General features: G+C 37.9%; 1 protein-coding gene across 1 annotated transcript in view; it reads left to right on the plus strand.

Annotated features, from left to right (window-relative positions):
• The window catches only part of znf512 (zinc finger protein 512), a 21,580-nt gene extending 9,347 nt beyond the window's left edge, over positions 1–12,233 (plus strand). The window contains 11 exon segments of the mRNA XM_034200584.1: positions 214–338; positions 695–781; positions 906–1,004; positions 1,402–1,569; positions 2,321–2,518; positions 3,814–3,843; positions 3,845–3,916; positions 4,057–4,119; positions 4,406–4,504; positions 4,878–5,051; positions 8,072–12,233. Of these exon segments, the coding sequence (XP_034056475.1) occupies positions 214–338; positions 695–781; positions 906–1,004; positions 1,402–1,569; positions 2,321–2,518; positions 3,814–3,843; positions 3,845–3,916; positions 4,057–4,119; positions 4,406–4,504; positions 4,878–5,051; positions 8,072–8,578 (1,622 nt within the window). The 3' untranslated portion in view covers positions 8,579–12,233.
• The last annotated feature ends 250 nt before the right edge of the window (positions 12,234–12,483 follow it).

Consider the following 12,483-nt stretch of genomic DNA (forward strand, 5'->3'; position numbering starts at 1 on the left):
CCTTTAAATATGTTTGAACATTGCACTTCCGCATGTCTTGCAGCATTAACTAATTTCTATCTCTGTAATGAATTGACTTTTTGTTGAATGTATTTATTTCTAAATTGTAATGTGTTATTGCCTACAGTATGTAAAGCTCTTTGAATTGCCTTTGTGTCTGACGTGTGCTTCATAAATAAACTAACCTTAACCTTTGTTTGTTTGTCCCACCAGGAAGTCCAGAGGAGTACTGGCAGCTGCAGATCGTGGCCAAAGGCAGAGTGACCTGTCCGAAGTGTAAGAGTGTGAGCAGGAAGACGGTGGAGGGGCTGAAGAAGCACATGGAGAACTGCAGACTGGTGAGCACACAGTCTGAAGTTAGTCAGAGTTAAAAGCATATTTTAAACACACAGCCTTTTATCTATACTGTGTGACAGAGCCATTACTCACACAGTATAGAAGTAAAGCACAGTAATCGATCTACAAGTATCTACCTATCTCTCTCTCTCTATCTCTGTCTGTCTCTATCTATCTATACACAATCTCCTGTCCCCTAGTCCTAGAGAACACAAACACCTCTGAAAAGAAAGTATCTAACTCTAACAAACCTGCTAAGACTCTTCTCTTCGGAGTCCCAATCAACTGGAGTGTATGTATACTCGTTTATAGCGTACACACTGTATAAATTGGCACGTATGATATGTGTTGTGTATAGCAACCGTTCACTTGTCAGCACTGTGGGAAACAGCTGAAGTCTTCAACAGGGATGAAGTATCACGTCATGGCCGACCACAGCCACCTGGTGAGAATCTAACACTTATGTCTCTTTCATTTTTAAACTTTCCATATGTAAAACATGTTTAGTGGAGTTTGTGGGATTGATTATGGTGTTCTGATTTTATAAGACGTTTTTTCTCTGTTTCCAGCCGTCAGCAGAAGACGCCAAGAACCTGGATGATCGTGCCATCAAAGACAAACTGCGCAAAATCCTGAAGAGACTGGGCAAATTAAAATGCTCTAAAGAGGTCAATCATATTTATTTGATACCATAGCATCACAGAAGCTCCATCAACAACATCAACAAGATACAGACAAGATAAGAAGTACTTTATTGATCCCAATTTGGGAAATGTTTGCGTTGCAGCAGCATAAAAAGACAAGGCATTGTACAATAAAATTAAAAGACGAGAAATAAACATTCCAAAATGTAAACATCTCAATAGAAATAAAATAGCATTAAAACAAAAGTAGAAAACATACATGTTGAATTACAAATGTACAGTAACATGTCATAACAAGGACAAATATTAAGAACACATGCAAGGAAAAAGACGTCTCACAAAACATTACATTGACTCAAAAAAGGATAATTTAACGTTCATTCAACCTGTGATTTAAATGATGTGTTTTTCTTCTGCTCAGGGCTGCAGTGCTGCGTTCACCAGCATCATGGGCTACGTTTACCACATGAAGAAGTGCGGGAAGGAGGAGTCGGAGCTGGAGAAGATGCTGCTCAACTGCTCTCACTGCGGGAAGACGTACAAGTCGAAGGCCGGTCTGGAGTACCACCTGAAGTCAGAGCACGCTCCTGTGAGTCTGGGATGTTTATTTAAGGTTTTATATATATGCAGACACATAGCAGCCCAAACGTGCAGCCAAAAACACCTGAAATAAACAACAATAAGACAAAGTAATACATTAAACAATGAAAGGACGTCACAATTAAATAATGATGACTGTATGGAATCCAGTCTTAAAGGTCTCCTATCATGCTAAATGCACTTTTTGATGTATTTTATACATAAATATGTGTCCCCGGTGTGTCAGGGAACTCACATAGTGTCAAACAAAACCCTCTCTCTTTTCCTCCGTACCCAAATCTCTAAAAACGGGGGATACAACGGAGCTGATCCAGATTTGCGTCCGATATGATGTAAATCACATCATATCGAAAATGTGGACTCACGGGTCAATCAGAAACGTCGCTATCGGAAACAATGCCTGACGTGATTTGGACGTAATATGGTCTTTGTTTACGTTAGCAAGCATCGCTAACACTCAGAGCTAACCTGTACTGGAGAGAGTATGTGTATAAAAAGGTACTCACCTTGTGGTAAACCCGCAAGAAAAGAAGCATTCGATCTCCATACTGTTTCAGAAATAATCCTTGAAGTGGTTTGGAACATAATACGGTGTTTAATAAGCTTGGTATTTTGAGCAAAACACTTCAGAGACATGTTTTGTATAGATATGGCCCTATAATATATTGTACAAATATCGCATAATAGGTGAGCTTTAAGAACTGAATATACTCTTGAAATCTTTCCCCCCTGTTCCCCAGACTCCTGTGAAGAGTGAGGAAGACGAGGCTCTGAAGGCTCACAGAGAGGCGAACCCTGAGCGCACGGCGAGCGGTCGGGTGCAGCGAGTGTCCGCGCAGGTCGCTAACTTCCACCTCGCCGAGATCGCCAACAACGAGCTGCCCAAAGACTGGCCCAAGAGGAAGTTCCAGTCCGACCTGGTGCCGGACGACAAGAAGGCAAGAGCAGAATGTCTTCAATGTATATGTGGAGTTGGGGGATATATGAGAGTATGTTTCTTTATTGTAAATTATTCCAACAGAGGAAGGTGGTGTAGGAATGATTGCTAAAACCTGGAAATGAGCATTTTCAGCACTTTTGTTACGTGTTTTTGGTTGTAAACCTGAAATAAGAAAATTAGCCGCCTTTAGCTTAGCAGTCGTGACGTGAAGTCATGTGACCATGCTGTAGTTCCATTATAGCCGAACATTAAGTTGAAGTCATGTGACCATGCTGTAGTTCCTTTATAGCCCATCATTAGCCACCTTTAGCTTAGCGGTGGTGACGTGAAGTCATGTGACTGTGCTGTAGTTCCTTTATAGCCCATCATTAGCCACCTTTAGCTTAGCGGTGGTGACGTGAAGTCATGTGACTGTGCTGTAGTTCCTTTATAGCCCATCATTAGCCACCTTTAGCTTAGTGGTGGTGACGTGAAGTCATGTGACCGTGCTGTAGTTCCTTCATAGCCCATCATTAGCTACCTTTAGCTTAGCGGTGGTGACGTGAAGTCATGTGACCATGCTGTAGTTCCATTATAGCCCAACATTAAGTTGAAGTCATGTGACCGTGCTGTAGTTCCTTTATAGCCCATCATTAGCCACCTTTAGCTTAGCGGTGACGTGAAGTCATGTGACATTACATTACATGTCACTTGTTAGACGCTTTTATCCAAAGCGACTTACATACTCAATAATGTGGGCAATCCCCACAGGAGCAATTTGGGATGAAGTGACATGCTGACTGCAGTGGGGCACCACACGCCTCCCATGTGACCGTGCTGTAGTTCCTTTATAGCCCAACATTAGCCACCTTTAGCTTAGCGGTGGTGACGTGAAGTCATGTGACCGTGCTGTAGTTCCTTTATAGCCCAACATTAGCCACTTTTAGCTTAGCGGTGGTGACGTGAAGTCATGTGACCGTGCTGTAGTTCCTTTATAGCCCAACATTAGCTACCTTTAGCTTAGCGGTGGTGACGTGATGTCATGTGACCGTGCTGTAGTTCCTTTATAGCCCAACATTAGCCACCTTTAGCTTAGCGGTGGTGACGTGAAGTCATGTGACCGTGCTGTAGTTCCTTTATAGCCCAACATTAGCCTCCTTTAGCTTAGCGGTGGTGACGTGAAGTCATGTGACCGTGCTGTAGTTTGTAGCCTAACGTTTCACTTTTGTAGGTTGCATTTATGCTTTTAAAAATCATAAAATATGTGATATAAGGCTTTTAGTGACCTCATCCTGGATATGCTTCTCTTCTCAGTTGAAGTACGCCCGGCCCGGTCTGCCTGCCTTTCAGTCAGGAGGTTCTGAGGAAGTGGAAGAATGAGGTGAAGCTACAGAGGAAGGTCCAGTGTCCCAACCAGGTAACACAGCATCACGCTCGGTTATTATATTTGGTTCTATTTCTATTAATCTCAGATGTTTTCCTTTGAATCTCAGGATTTGTATCAATTCCTAACTAAGTGCAGAACCCAGGATGTAACTTAATACGTGTCCTCCTCAGGGTTGTTGCTCCGTCTACACCAGTGTGTCCGGACTCAAAGCTCATCTGGGACTCTGCAACAAGGTACGTCAGCTTTCTTCTTTAACTCTGAAATATAATATGCAGCAGAGTAAATATTCCATGCATAGTCAAGTCAATATTAACATGTATTTAAACATGTTCCAGTCTTTGATTACAAGACTGGATTAACAGGAATATCTAAGTAGGTATCCACATCTTCGTAATGTAATACAGACATTCTGCTTACAGTACATGATCACAATACAGATGAATAGTTAAGATTACGAGGTACAACATATTTAAGGGCATCATAATCCTTTCATGTCTCTTTTGTTTCTTCTCATCTCAGGGCGACTTTGAGGCTGGAAAGTACAGATGTCTGATCTGCAACAAAGAGTTTAACTCTGAAAGTGGAGTGAAGTACCACATCAACTCTGTCCACTCTCAGGTAAAAGCCCACCTCTCAAACAGGTCTCTTTAACCTTGTTTACAGAATAAATAAGAATGTTTTCTCTCTGGTAAAACACCTGAACTTTGAAAGAACATCCATAACATTCATCTGTTTGCAACTTACAAATGATGTATCTAATATATCATATTCCAATTACTTGTATATAGACTCTCCTTGCACTATTTCTATTCTATTTGTATTTACTTGCACTATTTTATCTGTTGTATTGTGTTGCACTGTTGGAGTAGCATGTGACCTAAGATCTTTATTGACATATCTTCACTGTAGCTCTGTACACATGACAATAAAAGACTTGAATCCTTGAATCCTTGGTTGTAGACTACATTAAATTGAACCTCCTTTCTAACAGGACTGGTTTGTGACGAACAAAAAAGCCTCCAAGAAGTTTGAGAAGTTCCTGAAGAACCAGCCCAAGGAGTTCATCCAAAACGTGGACAAGCAGATCGTAGACCAGTACCACCACCATCACACACACCATCAACACCATCAACACCACCAACACCAGTTCCAGCAGCACCCAGAGGTGGGTACCTGTACTTTTACTTCTCACATTTTGAACTCAAATACCTGTACTTTCTACTTCTCACATGTTGAACACAAATACCTGTACTTTCTACTTCTTACATGTTGAACACAAATACCTGTACTTTCTACTTCTTACATGTTGAACTCAAATACCTGTACTTTCTACTTCTTACATGTTGAACACAAATACCTGTACTTTCTACTTCTTACATGTTGAACTCAAATACCTGTACTTTCTACTTCTTACATGTTGAACACAAATACCTGTACTTTCTACTTCTTACATGTTGAACCCAAATACCTGTACTTTCTACTTCTTACATGTTGAACACAAATACCTGTACTTTCTACTTCTTACATGTTGAACACAAATACCTGTACTTTCTACTTCTTACATGTTGAACACAAATACCTGTACTTTCTACTTCTTACATGTTGAACTCAAATACCTGTACTTTCTACTTCTTACATGTTGAACCCAAATACCTGTACTTTCTACTTCTTACATGTTGAACTCAAATACCTGTACTTTCTACTTCTCACATGTTGAACACAAATACCTGTACTTTCTACTTCTTACATGTTGAACTCAAATACCTGTACTTTCTACTTCTTACATGTTGAACACAAATACCTGTACTTTCTACTTCTCACATGTTGAACTCAAATACCTGTACTTTCTACTTCTTACATGTTGAACCCAAATACCTGTACTTTCTACTTCTTACATGTTGAACTCAAATACCTGAACTTTCTACTTCTTACATGTTGAACTCAAATACCTGTACTTTCTACTTCTTACATGTTGAACACAAATACCTGTACTTTCTACTTCTTACATGTTGAACTCAAATACCTGTACTTTCTACTTCTTACATGTTGAACTCAAATACCTGTACTTTCTACTTCTTACATGTTGAACCCAAATACCTGTACTTTCTACTTGTTACATGTTGAACTCAAATACCTGTACTTTCTACTTCTTACATGTTGAACTCAAATACCTGTACTTTCACTTCTTACATGTTGAACACAAATACCTGTACTTTCTACTTCTTACATGTTGAACTCAAATACCTGTACTTTCTACTTCTTACATGTTGAACTCAAATACCTGTACTTTCTACTTGTTACATGTTGAACTCAAATACCTGTACTTTCACTTCTTACATGTTGAACACAAATACCTGTACTTTCTACTTCTTACATGTTGAACTCAAATACCTGTACTTTCTACTTCTTACATGTTGAACCCAAATACCTGTACTTTCTACTTCTTACATGTTGAACTCAAATACCTGTACTTTCTACTTCTTACATGTTGAACACAAATACCTGTACTTTCTACTTCTTACATGTTGAACTCAAATACCTGAACTTTCTACTTCTTACATGTTGAACTCAAATACCTGTACTTTCTACTTCTTACATGTTGAACACAAATACCTGTACTTTCTACTTCTTACATGTTGAACTCAAATACCTGTACTTTCTACTTCTTACATGTTGAACCCAAATACCTGTACTTTCTACTTCTTACATGTTGAACTCAAATACCTGTACTTTCTACTTCTTACATGTTGAACTCAAATACCTGTACTTTCTACTTCTTACATGTTGAACACAAATACCTGTACTTTCTACTTCTTACATGTTGAAACCCAAATACCTGTACTTTTCTACTTCTTACATGTTGAACTCAAATACCTGTACTTTCTACTTCTTACATGTTGAACTCAAATACCTGTACTTTTCTACTTCTTACATGTTGAACCCAAATACCTGTAATTTCTACTTCTTACATGTTGAACTCAAATACCTGTACTTTCTCTTGTTACAATGTTGAACTCCAATACCTGTACTTCTACTTCTTACATTTTGAACCCAAATACTGTACTTCTACTTCTTACATTTTGAACTCAAATACCTGTACTTTCTACTTCTTACATGTTGAACTCAAATACCTGTACTTTCTACTTCTTACATGTTGAACTCAAATACCTGTACTTTCTACTTCTTACATGTTGAACCTCAAATACCTGTAATTTCCTACTTCTTACATGTTGAACCAAATACCTGTACTTTCTACTTCTACATGTTGAACTCAAATACCTGTACTTTCTACTTCTTACATGTTGAACTCAAATACCTGTACTTTCTACTTCACTCAATACCTGTACTTTCTACTTCTTACATGTTGAACTCAAATACCTGTACTTTCTACTTCTTACATGTTGAACACAAATACCTGTACTTTCTACTTCTTACATGTTGAACACAAATACCTGTACTTTCTACTTCTTACATGTTGAAACTCAAATACCTGTAACTTTCTACTTCTTACATGTTGAACACAAATACCTGTACTTTCTACTTCTACATGTTGAACTCAAATACCTATACTTTCTACTTCTTACATGTTGAACTCAAATACCTGTACTTTCTACTTCTTACATGTTGAACTCAAATACCCTATACTTTCTACTCTTACATGTTGAACTCAAATACCTGTACTTTCTACTTCTTACATGTTGAACTCAAATACCTGTACTTTCTACTTCTTACATGTTGAACTCAAATACCTGTACTTTCTACTTCTCTCATTTTCCAAACAGCTGGTTCCTTTAGTCTGAATGTGTGTTTGATGCGTGATCATTATTCTTTAGAGTCATTGCGTGCCTATTGATTTGAACACAATCCGTGTATCCATCATTTCCTGGTCTTCTCTAAAGAAGAGGGACCAATGGAAACGTTGTCATGTTGCCGTTGTTCAGCATGGAAACATTCATTAGCTAACAATGACATTATTGTTCTATTAATATAAAGGGAGGTCAGGTACTCTTTAAAACAGCTGGGAGTTATGGGTACTTTTTACTTAAGAACATGTCGAAGCCTCTTTACTTTGACTTGAGTAAAGAAGTTTAGTCAGTACTTCTACTTTTACCAGAGTACTTTTAAACACGAGTATCTGTACTTCTACTTAAGTAAAGGATGTGTGTACTTTTGCACCCCATTCAGCACCCTCATCAGTCCATGCAGCACCCTCTTCAGCCGCTGCATCACCTCCAGCACCAGCACCACCTCCAGCACCAACATCAACACCTGCACCCAGAGAACCAGCACCTCCATCAGCAGGCGGAGCAGCCCACGCTCCACTACACCTCTCTGGAGCCTCCTCCTGGGTCCATGTGGGTGGAGATGGAGCGTATTGGAGCCATGCCGACACCGGAGCAGGCTCCTATAGAGATAGAGACGATGGTGGATGGAGGCAAAGGGGACGGCGGAGGAGGAGGAGGGATGGTGGAGGGGAAACGGAGGAAGAAGGAGGAGGAGGAGGAGGTGGGGATGGGTGACGGGAAGCAGAAGGATTGCTTTGCTTTTGGAGGTGGAGGTGGAGGTAATACTGTCAGCGAATCAGAGGTGGAGCAGCAGGACAGGCGGAGAGACGTTGACCAGTGGAACCTGAAACGACCCGGCGTCATGGAGACAAATCCTGAGGCTGGGAAAGGACAGAGGAACACTTAAAATAACACGTAACACTTAACAGAGGTGGAAACAGAGACCGTGGACACTTAAAATAACACTTAACAGAGACCATGGAGTGTCCCTCCGTCCTTTATTAGCCGTGACGTAGAAGAAAACGAACCACAGGACAAACAAGGTGAGAAGGCAGCTGGTGATTTAACGTTTTTAAAAAGTGGAGGAAATGATGGAAACCGTCACAACATCCTAACATGGATAAATGAGACACTTCTAGTTCAGAGGCTGTGGTGAAGTGGTCGTCATTGTATAGACAACTGTAGTATATCTGTGTTTATCTGTAATAGATTATTTTCTGCAACTCTAAACGTGTCCTATTCTTTTGATAAACCTGTCTCTCATATTTACCTTAAAGGGAAACATTAAGAGAGGCTGCTAACAGGATTTTAATAGACTCTGAAAATATAAATAATATTTTGTGCCTCTTATGATTTGTATAACTTCATACTATACTCATCTTTACTTTTACTTACAACTTATTAGCCTTTTCTGGGCGTAGTGAAGGTAGAAGTGTCACTTGTTCTGGTATAATTGGATAGCAAAAGGATTCCCCTCACCATGCTCCTTCCTCTAATATGTTTTCATCAGTAGGCTTGATTTTATTGACAGGGAAAAGTTCATGTCTAGCATCAAGAAGCCGTTTTGAAACTAAGACTGTTTGCAGCTCCTTGTCCAGTTATAATAGTTAAAGCAGGAAAATCAAGGAAGCAAATGCAAAAAAAGTAAAGACTTGAGAAAATTCAAACCACTCTTTTGGAGTACAGAACAATATCAAAACATGACAAATTACTTTCATTTTATTCCCATGTGTATGGAAGTCCTTAGAAGCAAATGTGAGTCAAACAAAGACTAGTCCTTTTTAAAGCAGCTCCTGTCAGCCACCTCTCGATATCACACCCCTAACACTCTCAATATCTACTTTCCAAAACACAGGAAACAACAATATAGGTTTGTCAAGAAGGTAAAATACTTGATGGGATTACTTCGAGTTTAAATCTGCCCCAAACAGACAATAGTTTTTTAGTTGTGTTTCTGTAGTCTTTTAAAGGATGTGGAACACTCTCCATTTCTTTTGAGTTAGCTATAACACAAATCTAACCTAAAGGAAGATCCAAACCACTCTGGTTGAGTACAGAACAACAGCAAGAAAAGACAAATTGCTTTAAATGTATTCCCATTTGTATGGAAGTCTTTAAAAGTAAATGTGATATAAAATAATCTGATGCCCAAAATGTTGGACTAGTCCTTTAAAATGTCAGCCTATATCAGGATATCACACCCCTAACACTCTCAATATCTACTTTCCAAAACACAGGAAACAACAATATAGGTTTGTCAAGAAGGTAAAATACTTGATGTGATTATTTGCAGTTTAAATCTGCCCAAAACAGCCAATATGTGTGAGTTGTTTTAGTCTTTTAAAGGATGTGGAACACTCCGAATCCATTTCTTTTGAGTTAGCTATAACACAAATCTAAACTAAAAGTATATTTTACCAGTTTTTCTAAGAAACTAGTGACATATTTTCACTTTCCTCAGCATATGTAGCTCTGTTTAACATACATATAATGACAACTGCTCTGGAACTAGTGAGTGAGACCTTTTATTAAGATGTTTTTTGTATCCAACTATGTTTTCCATGATATTAATGATTCTAACTTAGGTTTTTAAATCAGTTTGAAACATTCCAGTCATGAGTTTATCAGTAGTGAAAATTGAATTAAAGCACATAAATATAATTGGTTCTAATTGGCTGTTAACAAAACAACAGCCAATAAATGTGACTGACAGTAACTATGACGAAGGAAAGCTAACACACAAAGCATTTAACACGGAGGGCGACTGTTTGTCTTTCTGTTTATTTAGAGACAGAATATATAACCGATAGCATGTAGCTTAATGTTCATACTTATGCATTTTGTATCTACTACAGTGAGTTATGGATGGTTGTCAGTCATACGTTGGTGTCGTCTTAACAATATTTGTTTTTTACAACTTAAAAGCATTTATGAATGTATTAATTTCCCCCCTGTGTTGTGCACTTCTTAAACCACTTTCCTTCCTTTAAGAAAAAGGAAAATTGGTTTATCATCCATGATTAGATTCCTATATTTACTGATTCTGGTTATAGTGCTTTACCCGTCATTAACTTTCATCAGATGCCTTTTGGATGAGTTTTAAACGGAAAACCTCCTTGGACATGGGAAGCATTTCAAAAAGCAGGTCAGGCAGTGGTGGAGAACATGCAAATATCTATTTAGGACAATTTCATTCTCACTATAATGTCTATTTACTTAAAAAGCAAGTGATGAAAACGCTTTGTTAATAGAATAAATGTTTATTTTGTTGTTCCTTTTGCCTTTGGTGCTAGCATGTTGCAGCATTTAAAAATACTTTTTGATTTACTAAGTTTTTGATGAAGTTTAAATTAGCTGCTTTTAGTCTTTGTTTAGACACTGTATGTCTAGTTATTATTTAAAATAATTATAATGGTGTAATACTCATCAGTTTAATTCATTAACTAAGTCATTGGATTTCAACTGTATGGCTTGTAACCCCTTGAAATGAATGGTATCTTCTTGCAACCCATCGTCAGTGGTTGCATGTTAAGGATGCAGCTAACGATTATTTTCAGTCTTTGAATATTAGAAAATTGTGGAAAACATCCATCCTATTTTCTCAAAGTCTAAGGGGATGTCTTGAATCTTCAGTCCAGAATCTAAATATATCCAGTTTGATGGGATATAAAATAGAAAATCATGAACAATCCACATTTAAAAACGCAGAAAACAACATTTTATACAATTTTTACTTTTCAGACGTAAGGTTAAACTCTCCTTGCTTTTGAAATACTTCCCATGTCCTCTTATGCTTGTGACCAAATCGTTATCACTATGTGCGCACTTTGAACAGTTTGATAGCACGAAGGGAAGGAGCTCTTACAAGTGACCTGCTTTGTTATCAAGAAAAAGTCAAAGCATTAATATGTTAGGGCAATTTCGTTCCAGTAATTCAAGAAGTGAAACTCCATATTTCATGTTTTCCCGGTCATTTGCACTTTTTGTCTCACTGCTCACTACAGTCTCATCCTTTCATCTTAATGCTGGAGTACATGACTTGAATCCAGATTAATTCAAAAATAGTACGCCTGTATTGTTAAATGTTTTGTATTTTAGTGCCAAGAGAGGAGCTGTCATACTGTAGGCAATATAAACCAAAACGATTACATTATGAAATGTATTTTTTTGTATTTAATAGAGAGGACTAGTGAGAGGCATTCAATATCATTCTAGTTTTAAAAAATGGTGTTAACTGTGCAGTAGAGAAGCTCTGTGAATTAATGAAACATTAAGAAAATAATGACAATGTATCCTAATGTTTTTAGCCTCATCCATACAGACAATAATACAGTTTATATTACCTTGATCATATTTGAATAACTGTTCAGTTAATAATCTTGTATTATTTGTAAACACACAAAGAAAGCACTTAATTTGTCCATGTGTAATTAGTTATAACCTCAGTGTTATAAATCTGTACATTTAAAATGTTACTACTTGTTTTTTAGAAGTTACGTGCTGCTATTCCGTAGTACCAGCATTGTTATAACCACAGATGATTAAAAGTTTAATTAATGGTCGTTTTGGGCTCTGTGTCTTCATTAGCAATGATGTGGGGAATGAAAGTGTCGAATACTGTTATAAGTAAAACTCCTGAAATCAAAATGTTACTCAAGTAAAAGTACCAAGGTATTGGCATCAGAATATAGTTAAAGTACCAAAAGTAGTCGTTGTGCAGATTGGTCCATTTCAGAATAATATATATGATATGTTTTATAATGATTGATCATGAAAGTGTTCTCAAAGCTGGTGAAGGTGCAGCTAGTTTGA

This window comes from Gymnodraco acuticeps, unplaced genomic scaffold, assembly GCF_902827175.1.
Source record: "Gymnodraco acuticeps unplaced genomic scaffold, fGymAcu1.1, whole genome shotgun sequence".
Lineage (NCBI taxonomy): Eukaryota > Metazoa > Chordata > Actinopteri > Perciformes > Bathydraconidae > Gymnodraco > Gymnodraco acuticeps.